This window comes from Lytechinus variegatus, chromosome 3 (genome assembly GCF_018143015.1).
Source record: "Lytechinus variegatus isolate NC3 chromosome 3, Lvar_3.0, whole genome shotgun sequence".
Lineage (NCBI taxonomy): Eukaryota > Metazoa > Echinodermata > Echinoidea > Temnopleuroida > Toxopneustidae > Lytechinus > Lytechinus variegatus.
Window position 1 is genome coordinate 27942994 of NC_054742.1, and position 19430 is coordinate 27962423.

General features: G+C 33.5%; 1 protein-coding gene across 1 annotated transcript in view; it reads left to right on the plus strand.

Moving 5' to 3' along the window:
- LOC121410681 overlaps nucleotides 1–19430 on the plus strand; it is an 81481-nt gene that overhangs the window by 16515 nt on the left and 45536 nt on the right. Inside the window, 8 exon segments of the mRNA XM_041602926.1 lie at nucleotides 1989–2242; nucleotides 7434–7856; nucleotides 8257–8453; nucleotides 9971–10190; nucleotides 13664–14086; nucleotides 14514–14549; nucleotides 14552–14709; nucleotides 16089–16308. Of these exon segments, the coding sequence (XP_041458860.1) occupies nucleotides 1989–2242; nucleotides 7434–7856; nucleotides 8257–8453; nucleotides 9971–10190; nucleotides 13664–14086; nucleotides 14514–14549; nucleotides 14552–14709; nucleotides 16089–16308 (1931 nt within the window).

The window sequence follows — 19430 nt, forward strand, 5'->3', positions numbered from 1 at the left end:
ACAATTGGTATTTATCTTTAATTCCGAACATTACGTTTAATACGTTAAACCAATTAAATGAAGTTATACTTTAGTCTGTTATATGTTTTTATGTTGTACACTCATGCCCCGAGAGGGGATCGATAGTGTGAATAAAATGTAAATCTAAATCAGGGGTGGATCCAGCCTCCGCCAATAGGGGGAGGATGATTTCATTTTTCACCCATATTTTCCCCGATCGGCCGCCCAAGGTTGATATTTGTTTATTTCTTTGAATTGGTTGTCCCAGTAGCGTAATGATTATTAAAGTTATTTTCTAAGTCTTCGCCTCATCTTATTCACTCGCCTTCCTCCTCTTATGTTTCCCCTTCTTTTTCTCCTCTCTTTTTCTTTCTTTCCCCTTTTTTTGCGCCGCCAATAGGGGGGGGGGGCGGGCCCTATGTAAATGTAAATCCAACCAAGAATTGGGTCTATACAACATAATGTCTAAAGGTCGGGGGCGGATCCATGACAGGGGGGAAAATTAGGTTCGCTTTCAAGGGGGGGGGGCACTCTTCTGTTTTGGCTGCATTTTGCATTACAAATTTTAATTGTGCCTCTCATAATGGGGGGGGGGGTAGAAAGGTAACGGAAATTTGAGGATGCTGATTCATTCATGGCATACAATATTCAAATAGACGACCACAATTTCGTAAATATCCAGTCCACGCGCATGCGTACTCTCATTCCGAAGACGCAAGTCATGAATTTTGGGGAAAATGTTTTTAACCCCCCCCCCCCCCCCTGATCACGAATTCTGCGAGAACACAACTCTGCTTTCTCATGAATATTGATTTCGATGCAGAAGCAGCAATCGGGATGCGCACGCATTTGGTCAAACAACGAAAAAAAAAGATTAATATTAATCGATGACAGTCGTTTTTAACACAATCGGACATTGATGTCGAGGGACATGGAATCGCTTATCTGGAGAACCCCTCTCAAATTTCCGAGTTTTTTCCCACTCTTTCAACTGTATTTCCTCCATTTTTTTTCTCACCCTTCCTCTTTTTCCATCCCAATATTATTTTCTTATTTCTCTCTATTTCCCCTTCCTTTCCTCTCCCTTTGACTTCTTAGTTTTCTTTTTCCTCTTTTCACAATCTCTTTTGGTCCCGCTTCTTTACAACATGGAGATAAAGAAAATTAAGAGACAATATGTTATCCTGGGGAAATTGTTGCCCGTCAAAAATTTTTAGAAACTATTTAAAACAGTTTCTAATAAATCTTTGTAAATCTTTGATCTATCTATGCCTAATAGTTTCAAGCTGTTCCGGTCATATTTATTTTATCATTCTATTTCCTTCTGGTTTTTTTTTTGGAGGGGGGGGGGGGCTCTCGACACTTGTTTGAGATGCGAGTAATAATTAATATTCTAAGTCGACGTGAATTATACGAATGGCTTGGGCCTACGAAACGAAAATATGTGGAATCTTATTTTCCCACCTAAAACATCATGAATTGACTCTCTTCCAATTGCAAAAAAGAGGTTTTCATGTTTATTGCAGCAAATTCGTAAGATCAGTAACGATTAATGACATGTGCGTGATTTTTTATTAAGCTACCGTGGCTTTATGAATGCACCAGAACTTCCATTATAGATGCGAACCACAGTTCAGAACAGTGACGCGAAATCTCGATCCAACAGTCAATATGAACATGATGAAGGCACACATTTGTTTTGGTCGTAGAGGGAGCTATTTAGAATACATTCTTCGGCCTTTCGACAGAAATTAAGACTTGCAGGAAAGACGAACAAAAGAACGGTGGCATCAAAGGGCCTTTGATGGCGACCGTTCCTTTGAAGAGAAAGGAACGTTGGGCGGGAAAGCCGAAGCGAAAACCCGGATGCGGGAAGAACGATGAAGAACGGTGCATGGACTTTTGACAAGCTACCTAACAGATAGACTATCGCATTATTATCTTATTCTGTGGATCATTTTTTAAATATTATTTTTCTTTTCTTCAAGATTTGGTTATCAGAGTCAGACCCTTGATGAGGCCCAACAGGCACAGCACTATAAGAAGAAGGACTCATTCCAATTTGAGGATGTGGACTTCCGTCTCACTGACCCTTTTGCCCAGTGTACAGACATGATGTATATCTGTACTCGATTGGATCGCGGAGACAGCCCCAGAACAAAGGGAGGTCTGGACTACGAGTTCTCTGGCTTCCCTGATGACAATGCTCTTGTTGGCTGTACAACTGCTCCGGAATGCAAAGGTAAGGGGAATAGGCTATGAAGATATTTTTAAAAGAGAATGTATTAATGACTACAACAGAAATGACATTAATGCGTATTGTTTGCAATCAAAAGCATCTAGGATAATATTCTTTAATTACTTGAGGTGAAATGAAAAAAAAAATGTAGGTAAACGTGGCAGAACAGTTTGCAAATTGCATAATCAGCAGATGCATCAGTGGAAGAGATGACCTGAAGCATATAATTGATGCAGTTTAGCTGTACGTTCATTTTGATTATGTTTTGGAACGTAGGCTCAAGTGTGGTGAAGTCATTAGCAGTGCCCTAAGCTTTGAAGATGTGCGAGGGTTAACAAATTGTATTTGACAATTAAGGTTGATGGGTGCTGGACATTCCAAAAAGAAATTATGGAAGAGGGCCCCTCTGTTTATGTGTTGTATAAGTCAGCACTATGTACATGTACTGGATAGGAATTACACCATACTACCAATAGATAGTAATGCATTGGAAGAAGCATTCATTATTTCATTGAAAATTTGAAAGGCTGTTAGAAATCAAGAATTTTTACTAAAGGAATCCTTAGTAATAATCAGCAGTGTCATTTCTGTTAACAGTCATACTCTTTTTCATCGATGTGGACTTTCATGTTCATGAATATCATATAATTCATATTTTCTAATATCTTATTTGTTTAACACATTGTGTGTGTATTTGATTAAACAATAAAAGAAAATCAAAATCATTGTGAGTATATAATTTGTTGTGCTCTCAGGCCAACTTGTCACAATTTCATATGTTTTTTTGTTACTGTGCCATGTATACTTATTGGTTCATCCTTTATTATTGATGCATAATTCACAAAACTCAGTCACTGTTCATTTGTAAACTTTGTAAAGCGAGACTTGCCAGGCTTGACACTAGCATTATCCCTGATCCAAAATAAAAGTTTGAATCTTTGAAATCTTTGAACATTTTGATTTCTTACAGCTGTAAGTTACGCAGAATTGGAACATCTCATCATTTGAATTCTTGTGGGATATTGTCAATCATTCCATTCTTTGTAGTTTTCATTGCAAAGTGAACTTTAAGTATACTATTGATTCTAATGGAATTCACTCAGTTGAAATTGGAAAAAAAGTGGGATGCATCTCATCTATTAGAAGAACAAGTCGCCATCCATGAGTAAAGTCATGCCTAACTTACAAACAGCTTCGAATGAATTACCACCAAATAATTTAATCAAAATGCTAGTGTTGAGCTTTGGCTATCTAGAGTGGAGTTTATTTGTTACATTCTGTTGTTAAAAATCATAGTCACCTGTTGATCAAATGCTACATAAACATTTTGTCCTCATTAATCATTGTTTTTATGCAAAGAACATTCTAATCTCTACAGGAAAAAATATCTTATACATATACATATTATCTGTGAGTTGCTTTTCTGTTTTGTGTGACGTCCGAAAGCTTTGTGTTTATCGTGTGAAAATATGAATATTATCATACATCATGTTGTTGTCATCTGTGTCGAGTAATGTGATGTACATGCCATTTCTTTCATTACTTGTTCTTTTCATAGAAGAATCATACACTCGTATTTGTATCATACATGGTGTATTCACCTCGTTTACCAGTGCTTTGACCTGTCATTCGTAGCGCTGCGAATATCTTGGATGTTGCCATGTCTCGGATACTTTGACGATGGACTTCTGTTACACTGTTAACCCAAATGAGTGTGAAATATCAATTGAAGAAAACACGCTTACTAGGATTTAATAACTTAGTGATATACACGTAGAGTGCAGTTAAACAGTTTGCTTTGATAATGGAGTATTAAAACAAAATCAGATTGAAGAGATAATGAGAGTGAGCATTTAGAGTAATAGACGGATAGCTTCTGCTGGATAGCAAATAGTAAAATAAAAATATCCATTTGATGTGAGTGGAATAAAAGAAGTCTTTGTCAATAATTCTGACACTTAAGATTTAGATTTCCTGTAATTGACCTCCAAATCTTTATTCAAAATACATTATTTTCAATATTTGAGTGAAATTTTATTCATTGTTTTTGTACCATACAAAGGGATTTTCTTCAGGTAACTTCCAAATTCTTATGAGCCTTTTTTTTAGTAAGCAATAATGGAATCGATTGAAAGCAATTATATCATATCTAAAGCTTTTCCAACTAATGCGTTATGTTTGAAAGTGCAAGATAGGAGGAAAAAATAGATCAGATGTGTCTCTATCTACAAAACTAGTTTATCTTTGCAAAGTGGTTTTGTAACTCACATTGTGAGGTTGATTTACAACCGGTTAATTAGACCACTTTAGATTACTTTTAAGGCCACTAAAAGACCATTACATGTTAATCTGGTTTCCAGTAAACTCAACTGACTGAAAGAGTTCAGGCTATGTATAATCTGAAGCCCAGGATGGATACTTCATAAGACTTTATTTGAGAAAGAATTTGCAAAAACTAATGCTAATGTATCTTAATCACTTGTTAAATGCAGCTACAATTCCAAGGTACATTTGAATTCTAATTTACATTCTCTCATAACATAATCTGCTGTGATACGAAACTTGAGCACCAGAATATAAAATTTGGAGTTTTACATGACCGGCATTAACTCTGCATTGATAAGGACAGTTGCAGCAATAAAACAATGCTCTAATCGCTGAATATTGGACAAATGAGCACTCGCTTAACGCTGGACTTGTGGAGCTCTCCTGGAAAAGTCAAGCAAAGAGTAGGTGGGTTGACTTTGTTCCTGATTGCTTTGTCAAATATGCATTGTTTATTATTGAATTGAAATCTTTTATGCACTTTGACATAGAATCGCATCAAAAAGAATAGTATATAGAGCAATGTTGCTATATTTTGCTGCCTGTTAGTTTCCTGGCATGCCTGTATCTTGTTGATTTTTCTGTCAAAGAATTCCCTCAAAAGATGTAAAAAAAATACAGATTACATAGCTAATAATGGTGATTCACAAGAATTAGCAAAATGCATTATTGCTTCCTTTTGCACTATCCAAATGACTAATTTCTCTGTCTCTGCATATATATATATATATATATATATATATATATATATGCTAATTGCTTGAGATTTTGAGAATGCATCATGTGTTTTCTGGCATGCTTGATTAAACACCTCTCACATGGGATGTCGGATGTCAAGATCGTTAGCTGAATCATACCTGAAATTATTACAAACTGAGGACAGAGCCATTGTGAGAGACAGTAAGGTAAATTACAAACCTATAAAAAAAATCAGCTACAGTATGCATAATACGTTTTGAAAAGAAAAAAAATCAAACTGGAACCAAGAAAGGTAGAGATTTCTTTCATGGTGAAAGCACTCTCCCCATGTCACATAATGCCATAAAATGCGATATTTCTCATTTCCAATATGAAAAAAAGTATGCTTAAAAGAGTTCAATTAGAATTTACCAGTAGCTTGATTCTAACTTTTCTCTATACTTTGCTTTTATCTGTTACTGCCTACTGCACTGCTGTATGGAAGAGCATGGTATTTTTGCAAAAACGTTGTTTCACATGCATCTTTTTATTCATCTTGTTGTTCATACATATCATTGTTGTGATAGCAATGTCATATTCTCTTTCATTCCATTTTAACACTCTGTTTTACACATGCATCATCATCATCATTTGCTTCATTTTTGCATGGGATAAAATCCACAGAATCTTGGGTAAGTATCAAGACTAAAATTTAAACAAGTCATTGTAAATTATTTCCAAAAGATTATGAATATGAGGTGAGGGGGGAAAATTGCAAAGAAACAGAGCTTATGGTAAAATGTGCAGACAGACAGTGTAATATATAGCATTTCATACTGATGTACATCTAATATTTCTAGTTTCCCTTTTTTGTCATTGAGGGTGCTTTAGTGTAGAAGTGCAAGAGCAAGTCTTAGGCAGATATTACAATTTTGACAAATTTTAATTAATGATGGAAAGAGAAATATAATTTCTTTTTAACAATGGATTGATTATGTTTGAGGGTTTAAGGTTTGAAAATAATGATACATTTATGGTGTTTTTGTTATATCTATTCCAGAAAACAAAATAACTTTTTGACAGTACTGATAATTGTCAACCAACTGTTCACATCACATTTTGCCCTCTTTGTGGTATTCAATCAAATTGATTTAGAATGCAAGAATCATCAGATGCCCAATTTGCTTTCTTCAATGTTTGGGAAATTTTCTTATCCAATCATTCTTACCACTTGTATTTCAGACTGATATATCAATTGGTTGGATGTTCTAAATAAAAGACATTATTCAACTTAAATAAAATAAAACATGTATATAAGCTTTTAGTTTAGTGACTTTAGTCCAGCAATTTACTGCCTCTGTTTTTTGTTTATTGATTCTTGTATTGGGAACTTAGACTTGTATTTATGTACAGTGGAAACTCAGTATAAAGGTCCCTGATAAAATAAACCTTTCTTTTAAAATGATTGTATTGTTCAAAATAAAAGTAATGCCCATGTATCATCATTGCAAACAGCAGAATTGAAAAGTTAAGACTATGATGATGACCTTGTTAAAGCACAAATATATCTAGATTTTTTTCTTAGTAAAAATTATATGATTACACTGTACTTAGGTGAGACTTTTATCTTCCTTTTTGGTCTCATCTTGCAAGTATGTGTGAATTATTGTCCCAAAATTATTTTTGTTTTCCAAAACATTAAATTGTAAAACATTCTAGCTTTGTATCCATGCTTTACATACTTTCCTTGATAAACTTTGATGAAATTAAGATGTGGCCTGCCATACATCACAGGAGTTTCCACTGTATGGTTAGTTGCTATTGGTAATGAGACCATTCGATTAGAATTAAACCTCAGTATTATTATATTATTATTTTTTATAGAGAATAAAGAATTTATAGTTCTGGGGTATCTCTTAGGCTACACTGTAAATTAGCATAGTTTGATGATATGAAGGTAAAGATAGATCTGTTTGTGCTAAAATATTATTGAAACTAAGCTAAACTATGTGAACATAGATTTATATTAGAGTAACTGGAAAGAAAAGTATTAGAATTCACATTACATCACTAATTAGTTGTTGCTATTCATCACTATATTAATCAAATATTCAGTTTGGAGTTTTGTAGATTTCCTTTAGTTTGTGATAAATAATCATATTCTAATGCATCCATTTAATCTTTCTCATAGATATACAAGCTAGAGGCTTGAGTTGGCGTTACTCTGCAAGAAGCATTGTAGCTGGAATGGAGAATGAGCTTTTCATCAACGCCACTGTCTTGTTTACCTCTACTTCTTCCGGCGTCTCTGGAAATAATCTTTGGAGACTTGGCCTGTATGGCAGCAAGAATGAGGATGGAAGTGGGGAGAAGTTCAACTACAATGAGCAGACACTGAACAATGTGGAAGTCTCTAAGACCTTGCCAGATGGTGGTCCTCTAGAATTCACAGAGGCCAGGGCCATGTTTGATGTGGCTGCTATTGGATGTGGTCCATTCACCTACTCTTGTATGGATTTCACAAGGAATGAGAATGCTGATCCATTATTTTCCTTCTCTGTGCTTCCTGAAGGCGATACCATCACTCTGTGTCAAGAAAGTAATTGTAGGGCAGGTATGTTATCCCTGTACATCATGCTAAGGAATTTCATTCTAAAAACCTTATGTATTATTTTTTTTTTCAATGGTAAATGAGTGGAAAGGTATTTAATATAAGTCCTATAAATTACTTCACCAGGCGAATAGTGCACAAATAGTTACCTCCCCAGTATATCCTCGTCTGAAATATCCTAGTTGAATGAAGGTTAAATAGTCTCCTGATCCAGCAATATTGTTTATGCAATGTCTCTTTATGACACTGTAACCATGATAAAAATACAATTAAGATGATATGAAATTAAATAACTTTAAAAAGGGATACAAACAAAACTAACTGTAAGTCTGAGGCGAATTGTGCACAAATAGTTGCAAACAGTTATGAATATTAAATGTATCTCTTCATGTAACATCCCCAGATCTAAGCATCTTCAGTGTTCGGGACACTGTCCTGAGTGGTACAGTCATTGATGGTCGTGGATCCAATCCATATTCAATGGATGTGGATATCAGTGGTGGTGGAGTTGGTGTAGCTGGCAGTGGCCTCTGGAAATTGAATGCTTTTGGAAGCTCCAATGCAGATGGTTCAGGAAGACGTTACAGTGAGAGTTCACAGGTAAGAGCCCATCAAATATTAACCTTATGATGATAAGGATTGAAATAAGTTTGGGTTATCTATTGAAATACCATAGCAATGGATGTGTACATTAGTAGTTTCAAAAAATATCATTATTGATAGTTGAGTGATTTATATAAATTTATGGTTATTCTCTATAATTTTTTTTCATGTTTGGTTACGCATGAGTGAGTAAAAACAATGTTTTAAAAAAGTCAATTGGTTGGGTGAATTTCAAAAAGAAAACCACATGCCCAAAAAGTTTGATTTTTGCAATTTATATATCAGTCAATAGAAATGGTCAAGAAATAACAAGGTTCTAATAACCCAATAATAGGTGAATTGTAATTTTTGTGATAATGATAAAATGATTAATGATAAAATCAAGACGTTTTACAGGCTAGCTCTCAGACTTACTGAACACTTTGTTTGGTTGACGATCAGCCATGCATTTTGTTAATTGTGCAATAGCAACCATAAAGATTCCGTGAAAATGCATATTTGTTTAACAATGAATTATGGAAATACAAGCATTATTTCAAAGAAACTGTTATTTCTAGATCATTTTCTCTGATTGCAACAGCAAAATGAAGAGCATATTTTGTTGTTTGACATGATTTTCTTGCTGATACTCAGATATTCCCCCCCAGTGAGTTTGTGGTATTGTTTTTACTCATGCATGTGTGAATGAGAAACCATCTAACTTAAACCAGGTGAAGTGGAATATTTAAGCTTCAGTTTGATGTGTTATTTCTCTGTTGTATTTGTGATTAGGTCATGATTCAGTCTTGTCTTGTCTGGGATGCACTGTATTTTTTTTCTCCTCAATGTGATCTATTGTCTATTGAAAATATTATGACATGTTATTGATATGCAGTTTCATATTTTCTCCCATATCCTTCTCTGTTACTCTTTGTTCTCCTTTTCCATCATATGTCCTTCATTTCCATCATTTGTTCATTTCATTGACATTTATGTTTGGTTTTCTCATTTATATTGTTTTTCATTTTACTCATACTTATTTGTTATCTCGCCTAATACTTGTCTAATTGCTATTACATATGCATTCATTTTGACCATCATCTCTTTTCTTTTCAATTTCATCCTATGCATTTCATTTCCATCATTTGTTCATAATATTTTTACATTTTCTTTTTTTTCCCTCGTGTATATGACATGTTATTTCACCAATAACTATTCATCTGTATGTTGAATTCTTGTTTTCTAATTGATTGATTTTCTGTTTTCATTCATTTTGTCTCTTTAAAAAATCACATGATATTCCATTCATGTTTGTATTTAATACCTTTCGTCATCAACCTTCTCTTCATTCTCAATTTCTTTGCATATTTTTACCCATGTAATGTTTTCTAATTTTCCCGAACCTCTAATTATTCATCATCAAAAATTGTCATGATTTGTCTTATATCATATTGCTATTCCATGCTTGTGTTGGTTCCTTTCCGTCCTACTCCCCTCTTCTCTATCCTTTCTACTCACAATTTCCTACTGTACAGGTGCTCACAAGGAGTCAGCAAGACCAGACTTTCCGCCACCCCGATGATTTGACTTTTGCCAATGTTGAATTTGATATTAGCATGCGTGATTTGACGTGCACTGAAGTACAGTATGTCTGTGTGGAATTTGCTAAGGGAGAAAACCCTAGCACTGTTTTCAATCTCATCCCTGTACCTGATGAAACTATAATGACAAGCTGTTCTCCAGCAGAATGCGAAGGTTTGAAAAATCTTGTTTACAGAATTATCACCCCTTTCAAACATTGATGGCATTTTCTTAACCAATTTTGTGCAATGCAAACACTACAGAGGCACTAATCAGTGGCGGATCTAGGGGGGGGGGGAGATAAGGGGGTTTAAACTCCCCCTTAGGCTGTCAAATAAAAAAGAAATTAATGTGTATGATTACCAAAGGTGCTTAGAGTTTCCAGTTTTCAGGTCAGAATATCCAAATTTTTGCATTGATTGCTGATTTATACACCCATCTTTTTCATGATTGCAAACCGCGTTGTGAATGTCCATGTTCCACGTCTGAAAATAAATTTTTTTTGGCTCTCTCTTTGCGTTCACGTCAATTATTAAGATATATTCCTATCCTGTTCATGGTTACATTTGATTGTCCTGTTCTAGGATTAAATCAGCTTGCACTTCGTGCTTGCTTTAATTTTTCGATTAGGTAACCATCCTATTGATGATTGCAAGAAGTGGTTAACCTTTCCAGTTTTCAATTTCAAAAATTTTCATCTTATGCTTCACAATTGCATTATTTGACTGGTGAGATATTCTGAGTTTTGGAAAAAATGCTAGATCCGCCCCTGCTTATTTGTTTTGTTTTCCCTGTACTTGATAGTTGTGTATATTTTTCTGTATTGTGTGTAACCAAGGAAATTTCCTTAACTGGTACTAATGAGACATTCCATGATTTATGTTCAAGATTATTTAGGCAATCATTTATACATGAGAGCATTAAAAAGTTATTATTATGTCTAATTGATGTTATGATGAATGTTAAATGGGAAAGTACTGAATATGTGAAGTATTTATTTGTATCATTTAATTGTAAAAGATAATTTGTTTTGCTGATATAGCTATATAATTATACGGTTCTATATTTTTTTCTGGTGGCCAAGAAGTCCAAATTGACATCCATTTGTCACTTATCACCAACATTCATCCCATATTGTGTGAAATCTAAAATTTCAACTCATCATTCTTCATGTATTTATTATTGGCCTTTCATCCTTGTTGGTAATGTGAATATATTTATTCAGTGTTTCAAACCAATTCACTACTGTCATTCCATTGTGGTCATTTCATCCTTGTCTTCCATTCGAGTTGTGTGAGTTCATTCTAGGAATAAATAATTTTCTACAACTTTTATCACTGTTTAGAAGTTTATATTATTTTGGGGGGGTAAAAGCGTCTTCCTATTTCTTGCAGATGCTTTAATTTGGATAATGCAACAATAGTGAAAAATTTTCCTCTCAATAGTTTATTTTAAATTGTTGATGAAACCCATGAGTGTGTATCATTTGTTTGTGTTTTGTATTTGTGAGTACATCAGTGGTATTGTTCTGTCATGATTTGTCTTCTATTGTATCATGAACATTCTGTCACCAGCGTCTCATCTACATCCCATCGAAATTCGCTCATCTCATCGTACATTCTTCACGAGGATTTAAACTGAGTAAGAGAAACTTTTCATGGTGGACATTGATAAAAAACATTGAAATTCCATGAACAGTATTTTGAAGCGCAAAGACATCCAAGATGAAGGCATGAATTATGTAGTTGTCGCAGAGATATCCAAGATAAAAGTATAAGCGAAATGTATAATAGTCGCGTAGTGAAATCAACCAGACAATTAGAAAGCTGTGGCGTTCTTCAAACCTGATTGAGGAGGTAGGTTTTGGTTATAATAATTCTGCCTGAGAGCTTGAAATGAATGATGCAACCCTCATGACAGCCTTTGCACTATACCTATTATGCTAATATTGGATGCTTTGCAAGTTTAATTTAATTATTAAGTGTTTTTTTCAGAATGTTTTGTTAAGGATCAAAATACCCTCTCTACGTGTAAGCAACTTTTCTTGCTACTGGAAGCTTTGATAATTTTGTTAATGCAAGCATGAAAAAAAGTTTCAAATTTTCTTGTATGATTTAGAAAATTGTATTTTATACAACTAACAGGCATAAGAATGCTATTCTCTTAATCTTTTAATATACTTCTGCTATTTTCCTTAAGTTATATTCTCTAGCTACATCTTTTCTGCTGCTTTGAAATATGCCCAATAATACCTTCTTTCATAACAGCAATATTCTTTGTTGAATATATTTCTTTGTAGCAGAATCTTAGACCAGTATGTGCTAAACGTTTCTCTATTAAAACTCTTGAGAAATTTGAGACTATATTGCGGCATCAAATTACAAATTTCTTCATATTATGATCTCATAGAAAACTTATTAAGAAAAGTTTGAGAATCATTGTGTCAATGACTCAATGATCACACCACATTGTGATATCTGTTGTAAATATTTGTGTCTTACACTATTTGAATTATATTTCTTGGTGATAAGAACTTAATTTAATTCAATCATTATTTTTTCATTATTTTGGTTCAGCTTTTGCTATTCAAAGATCCATAATAGACAGTAAATCATAGTTACATTGATAAATCACTTTAACAGGAAAGGGGCAAAATTCCATGAAAATTCCTCACTTCTCATTTTCATTTTTCACCCATATTTCCCCTTCATTCTAGTAATTTTCTAGAGTCTTGCTGGCAGTTTGATTTGTAAAATTATGGTTTGATTTTTGTGGAGTAAACTCAAATTTATTATTGAAAAGGTGAATCAGCACTTGATAACCCTGGTTAATAACAAATTTTAGATTGTAGATAACATTGGAGTTTCACTACTGCATTTCATTTTTTGCAACAATCCTATGCCAGATTCTAGAGAATTATGCTGATAATTCTCCATGCATGTGTCCAGATGCTTACCCTTCAAATGCACTTATTGCTTTTTAAGAACATGATATGTTGAGTATGTACATATGTCTTATCCTTTTGTGTGTTACTGCTATGGTGACAGAACCTTGAAAATCTCAGAAAGCTGCATGTTCATGGATGTCAAGAAACATGGTTGATAATAATGTTAACATTTAACTTTATCCATTTGAGTAGTATCTTTGGGTAGTGGCTTCATTATCTAAAAAAAGAGAGCTGATATTGTCTTAACGAATTATTTGATAGGAAGTCATCAAACAAGAAAGATGTTTCCCCCCATAATTTGAAAAAAATGTCTTTTTTATGAATTTTATCCAGAGCACTGATATCAATTTTCTTGTTCAAATTTTCAAACGTAGTTGTTATTTTGTGTTTTTTTTTACATTGGCATGAATTAGTCTTTAGGTACTTTATTTTCTGTATTGAGATCTAGTCTAGTGTAAATCAAGGAATATTTTATTGATAAAGATTTAAGTTTTATAGTATACTTTTTTTTAGTCCTAAAAAGCCCTTAGGTAATAGATGTATATTTATATGTTTTTAGTTGTGAAATATCCTGTACATCGGATGTGGGAGGGGAAGTTAATTCAATATCTGATGGAAATTATGGTAGAATAGCATAAGGAGTTTAAGATAGTTGTCACTGTTTTTTCGGAAGCTGATATCCAAAACTGTCATTCAACAGGTGTGTTTGCCAGAGGTTTGACTTGGCGCTACTCGGCATCAAGCATCATTGCTGGTATTGAGAATCCGCTTGATATCACTGCCTCCGTGATCTTCACTTCAACTTCTCCAGCTATGTCTGGCTCAAATCTTTGGAGACTTGGACTCTATGGAAGCAAAAATGTTGATGGCAGTGGCGAGAGGTTCAACTACAACACCCAAACCCTTAACAATTTGGAAGTCTCTAAGAGCTTGGCAGCTGGTGGTCCTTTAGAGTTTGTGGATGCTTCAGCCATGTTTGATGTAGCTGCCATTGGATGTGGTCCTTTCATCTATGCTTGCATGGAATTTACTAAGAATGAGAATCCAAATCCTGATTTCTACTTTGGGGTGATTCCAGAGGGTGATGTTATCACTGTTTGCGAGAAGAGTCCATGCAGAGCAAGTAAATAATTTGACACTATTTAGCATGCCAATGACAAATTATAATGTATAGATCTCTGCTTTGAACGTTATTATGTTACAGTTTTCCCTTGAATTCTTTAATGAACTTATTACAAAAAGGAAAAACAAAAACAAAATTGTAAATGTCAAGATTAATATAAATGAAAATTCAAGTAAAAAAACAAAAATCTCCATGTTGATGTTAATGTAAATGTAATGACTTCAATTTTTAACAAATTAGCATGTGCTATATGGGGTTAAATAAAAATTGTCCTAATTTGGAGTGGACAATAGCCATTTAGGAAATTCAGGAAAGTTCTTATTGAAAACAAATATACGACTTTGTTCCTCTTCTTTTATGGTTAGCAGATGTGAATGGAATATAACAACCATCATTAGCTAATCCTCTCTCTCTCTTTATGCATTAGATTTGGAGATTACAAATGTTGGCAATCGTGTTTTGACCGGGGTATCCTTAATGACCGTTACTCCAACCCCATCTCCATGGAAGTTGCTATCCGTGGTCAAGGTGTGGGTGTGGCTGGAGAAGGATTGTGGGAAATGAGTGCATTTGGGAGCTCCAATATGAATGGTCTAGGACAACGCTACAGTGAGAGGAATCAGGTGGGTTGAATGAAAAAGTCTTCATATTTATTCTTATAATTGATGATGAAAAATAAATCAAAGATTCCATGATGAAAGGATATCACAAAGAGTAAAGTTGGACTTTGTTTGTCAGACTGTGCCCATCAGATGCATCATTTATGGTATTTGTTGTGAGTCTGATTCCTTTGATGTGTCTCCATGGTGTGACTATAAGTCCAAACTTACTATTTGTGAATCCCTCTGGGAGCTTTGTCATCATCAAACCCAAGTTTCATTGCATATTGATCTGAATATGCTACAAACTGGAACTAGGTGTTACACTCTCTTTATTTTATAGTCATTGATTTGTTTCGAGTGTTGTGTGCCAAAGTTTTAAGAAACCTGTTTGCTTTACAGTTTTGGCACAAACAGATTTCTTTGTCTATTTGAGATGAATGTATTGCAATGGATTATATTCTGTGTATTAACACTTATATTTTGTCAGTAGAATTGTGTATATTTTATTCCTCTTTCTTCAAAGATGATGCTTGAAATATTTGATATCAAATGTCCATCGATAAAATGTTTTACCTATACCCAACTTGTATACATGGTTCTGTTATATGTATTTTCTTTTTTATGCATCATGTCTTTCTCTTTTCTTCTTGACCAATATTTGTTAACCCTTATTGAGATTTATATTAATAATCTTACATATTTATTTATTTATATTCATGATATTTATATGACTGCAATATCTTTTCCTCTTTATAAACACAATGACTTATGACATTTTTCTGTTTCTTCTTTTCTCTTTCAATGCTTCCTATCTTTTCCATATCTTTTCTTCATCATTCTGTTTCATTGTTTGTTTATTCATTATATACTTTACATATGTTTTGTCATAAACCTTTTTTTTGTTTTTTCATTTCATCATTCACATTTGTCATGGCCATTATGAATGTTTTGTTAATGTTTTCATTTCATCACTTGATCTCCATGTTGTTTTCTCCATTTATCAACATTCCACTCCCTCGTCGTTTTGATTTTTTTTAATTCTGGTTATGTTTCCATTAAATCTTTCATTTTTGTCATATTGCTCATTTTTCATGTCTTTGTTTCCTATCGGTTCCATTTATGTTTTATCACCATGGCAACACATCCATCCGTCTATCCATTCATTTATCCACCCTTCCTTCCATCCATCTCCTTCAATACACCAATTCAACCTTCCATCCACCCATCTATTATTCCATTCATTTATATTCCCATCCACCTACCCATTTTCAATAAAAATATTTCTATCCACTCGTCCATCCACCTTTCCATCCATCTTTCCATTCCTTATCATACATCCTGTGTTTTGCTATTCTTCTTCGTTCTGTCTTTCCTCCTCCCTTTCTGCTTTACAACTGCAGGTGCTCACTAAAGAACAGCAAGACAAGACGATGCGTGTCACTGAAGACATGCTTTATGCCAGTGTAGATTTTGACCTTAACATGAGTGGATTGACATGCAACCAGGTCCAATATATTTGTGTGGAATTTAGAAAAGGGGGATTCCCCACTACCAATTTCAACCTTATCCCTGTTCCTGACCCCAGTATCCTAGTCAGTTGTTCCCCTGCTGATTGTGAAGGTTTGTTTTCATAGAATTCACTGGGAACTTCTTCTTTAGAGGTGAAATTAACGGAGATCAGGGGAAATGTTTGGGATTTAATCAAAGGAAATCTTTTTTCTTGTTATATTGCTCCCAGGCAGAAACTTCAATGATTAATTTGGATCTGATCACTGAAAATTGAAATCTATTCAGAAACTCCTCATGATAATAATTTTGGTAACAATAATGATTGGAATTACAGAGTGCACACACCTGTCTGAAGAGACGCCTGTGGCACTCATTTCACTAATGAGTAGTGAATCACATTCTTGCTTAAAAATTATACAGGAGAGCAAGTATTATATTAGCTATTTTTTCCTGACATATATTTTTTACACTTGGTTGAACTGAAGTATTTCAGTAACCTTTTGAATTTGCTTTTGAATATCACTGACAAAAGCTTAATGAACAATTTAGATGTTATATATATTTTATAACATAATTATTTGATTGGTTTAATTCCGGATGGTCAAGTTATTATATGTTAATGTTTTAATTTTTCTTTTCTTTTAAAATTTTGTTTTCTATAATGCTATTTTGATAATTTGTTTATGCTCTGTAAATATTTGTTGTTATGATTTGATTTTAGTATTTGTTATTTTTTCTGTTCAATTTTCTTTTCTTTTCCATGTTTACTCATTCCTCAATTGATATTCAATGCATTCTTTATCATGATACATGTTAATGTTTTATGTCTATAAATTGTATCTAATTCACCATTTATGAAACTCTATTGCCATTGTTGGGTATATTTTGCTGGTGGCCAAGTTTTTATTATGGGTGTTTTCACCTTCTTTTCATGTGTTTTTTCTCACTTGTTACTAATTTCCATTTTATATCATGTTTGTCAGTTTGATGAAACTCTATTGACTTCTCATATTAATTGTTCATGTGTCATTATTTCTTGTTCGCTATGTTGATATGATGTTTCTTTTCTACATTTCTCTTCAGCCATTTCATGATACATTTGATCATTGTTGTGTGTGTTGAGTACTTTCATTGTATAATTACAACTGTTTTCAGATATTGTTTATTTTTTGAAGGCTTGCGCACTCAGCATGTTTCCAGAAATGCGTTGCAAAGAAGCGATCGGTTTCGATTTTAATTAAGGTAAGTTTACCAATTATCTATAACATTTTTCAGAGTTTGAAAATTGATATTTAGGATTTCCTATTCAAGAAATATATTTCTGGCATTTCCTAAATTTCTTGAATATGTTATGATGCTAAGGAAAGATTTGTGTTTTAAATATACATATAGTGTTGCCCTAGTGTTGAGCAATTCAAGAGATAGCATTGTCTTGTAAGTCAGTCTTTCTTTGGTGTTACCATAGATATGATAGCAATATTAGCACGTGCAATTTTGGTACAACTTTTGGGAGGTGGGTGGGGAGATAAAGAATTGCATGGAATGACATTCTATTCATTTATCAATGAAACATAAATTCATTTTGAAAAAAAGGAAATATATAATCCTCACTTAGTATTGATTACCGAATGTATGTTAATTTGATTCGAATTATCTCCCCTATGATGAATTATTTTTTATTTTTTCAATTTGAAATTTTGTGAAGTTTTTAAAATAGAAATGAAAACACAGAAAAACAGAGGTTATCTTCAACATTGATTTTCAAAGTACATGCTAATGTACTGTGTCAGAGGTGCAAGTAAGGTGTTAAAGGAAAGCTGAGGAATTGCCCAATTATATTCAAATTTAAATCTGTGGATATTGACCTTCAAAATTCTGTTTTTTTTTTGTTGATGCATGTATAGTTTATATCTGAGAATTCCTGATCAAATCAATTGATCAAAGGTCAGAGTGTATGGGGAATTAGAAATGCTTGTTTTTGACCAATTCATATCTTTGTCATTGATTAAATCCTTAATCAAATTATGGCTGTGCATATCTAGAGGGAAATTGAAAAGCTAGATATGGGGTTGTCGATTCAGGTCAGAGGTCAAAGAAATCATGGGAATTAAGTATGAGGCAGATGAAAGAAAAGAAGAAATGATTCAATTAAAATGTTAGTATGGTTACTGGATATTACATGTGTTGTCAAGGCAATACCAATACCATTAATGCATGCATTGTACAGGGAGTGATCACTTGACCATAAAATACTCTTATTCGGACAAAAAAAATGAAAAATGAAATTTCCAGCTTTAGAATGATACCCATTATTTCAAAACTACATGTACAATGCCTATTTTTACAGTGTTCTCCCTGGCCCATATTCTGAACTTGGGTTTAAAGTAAACCCTGGTTTGTAGTTGTTTAACTATGAAGAACCAATTTGGGCACAAATCCCTATCAGTACACATTTTCTTTAACTCATATGACACCCAAATTGTTCATAATTGTCTGGGAATGATAACTGAAGTATTTTTCCTCCATATGAAAGCTAAAGAAAACAAAATAGTAAACATTAGATATATAGAATATGAACAATTTTTTGAATTTTTGGCTCAACATAATTTTAGCACAGAGTTAGACTGACTTCAGAATACCGGCCTTTGTCTCTAAATTTCCTCCTATCATTGGCATTATGTAGTAGGCCTAATCACTCCAGCTTTAAGTTCCCTTCCCACTTGTTGAAGCCCCATCAACTTGGTTAGATCCCTATCCTTTGAATAATCCCTTTTGAGGCTGTTGTGACTAGAAGCATGTTTATAGTAACAGGATGTTGCTTTTAAGAAAATTTGGTTTCAAGTTTGCAGTCTATTCAATTGCTGTGTTTCAAGAGATATTGAATGTAGGTGTTAATAGGTGGATTAGAACTCTCAAGAACTTTTGTATGAACAAATAATGCAATTCTTCTGAAGTAAATAAGGACTTGCTGTCTTTTTTTCTAAATTCAATCAAAGTAAGACAAGTTTTTATTTTAAGTATGCGACAGTCAATAAATCTAAAGAACACCACAATAGACTGAATGAAAGCTATTCAGAATAACCTTTAGATGCTTGTGACAAATTTGTAACCTTAAACACCATGAAAGTGTATATTGTCTTTTGGGGTGTGATTGCAATAACTAGAATTTAACCATTCTGTTTAATTTAAAACTATGGTAGATTTCTGTCTTAAGATTAACTTTAGTATGGAAA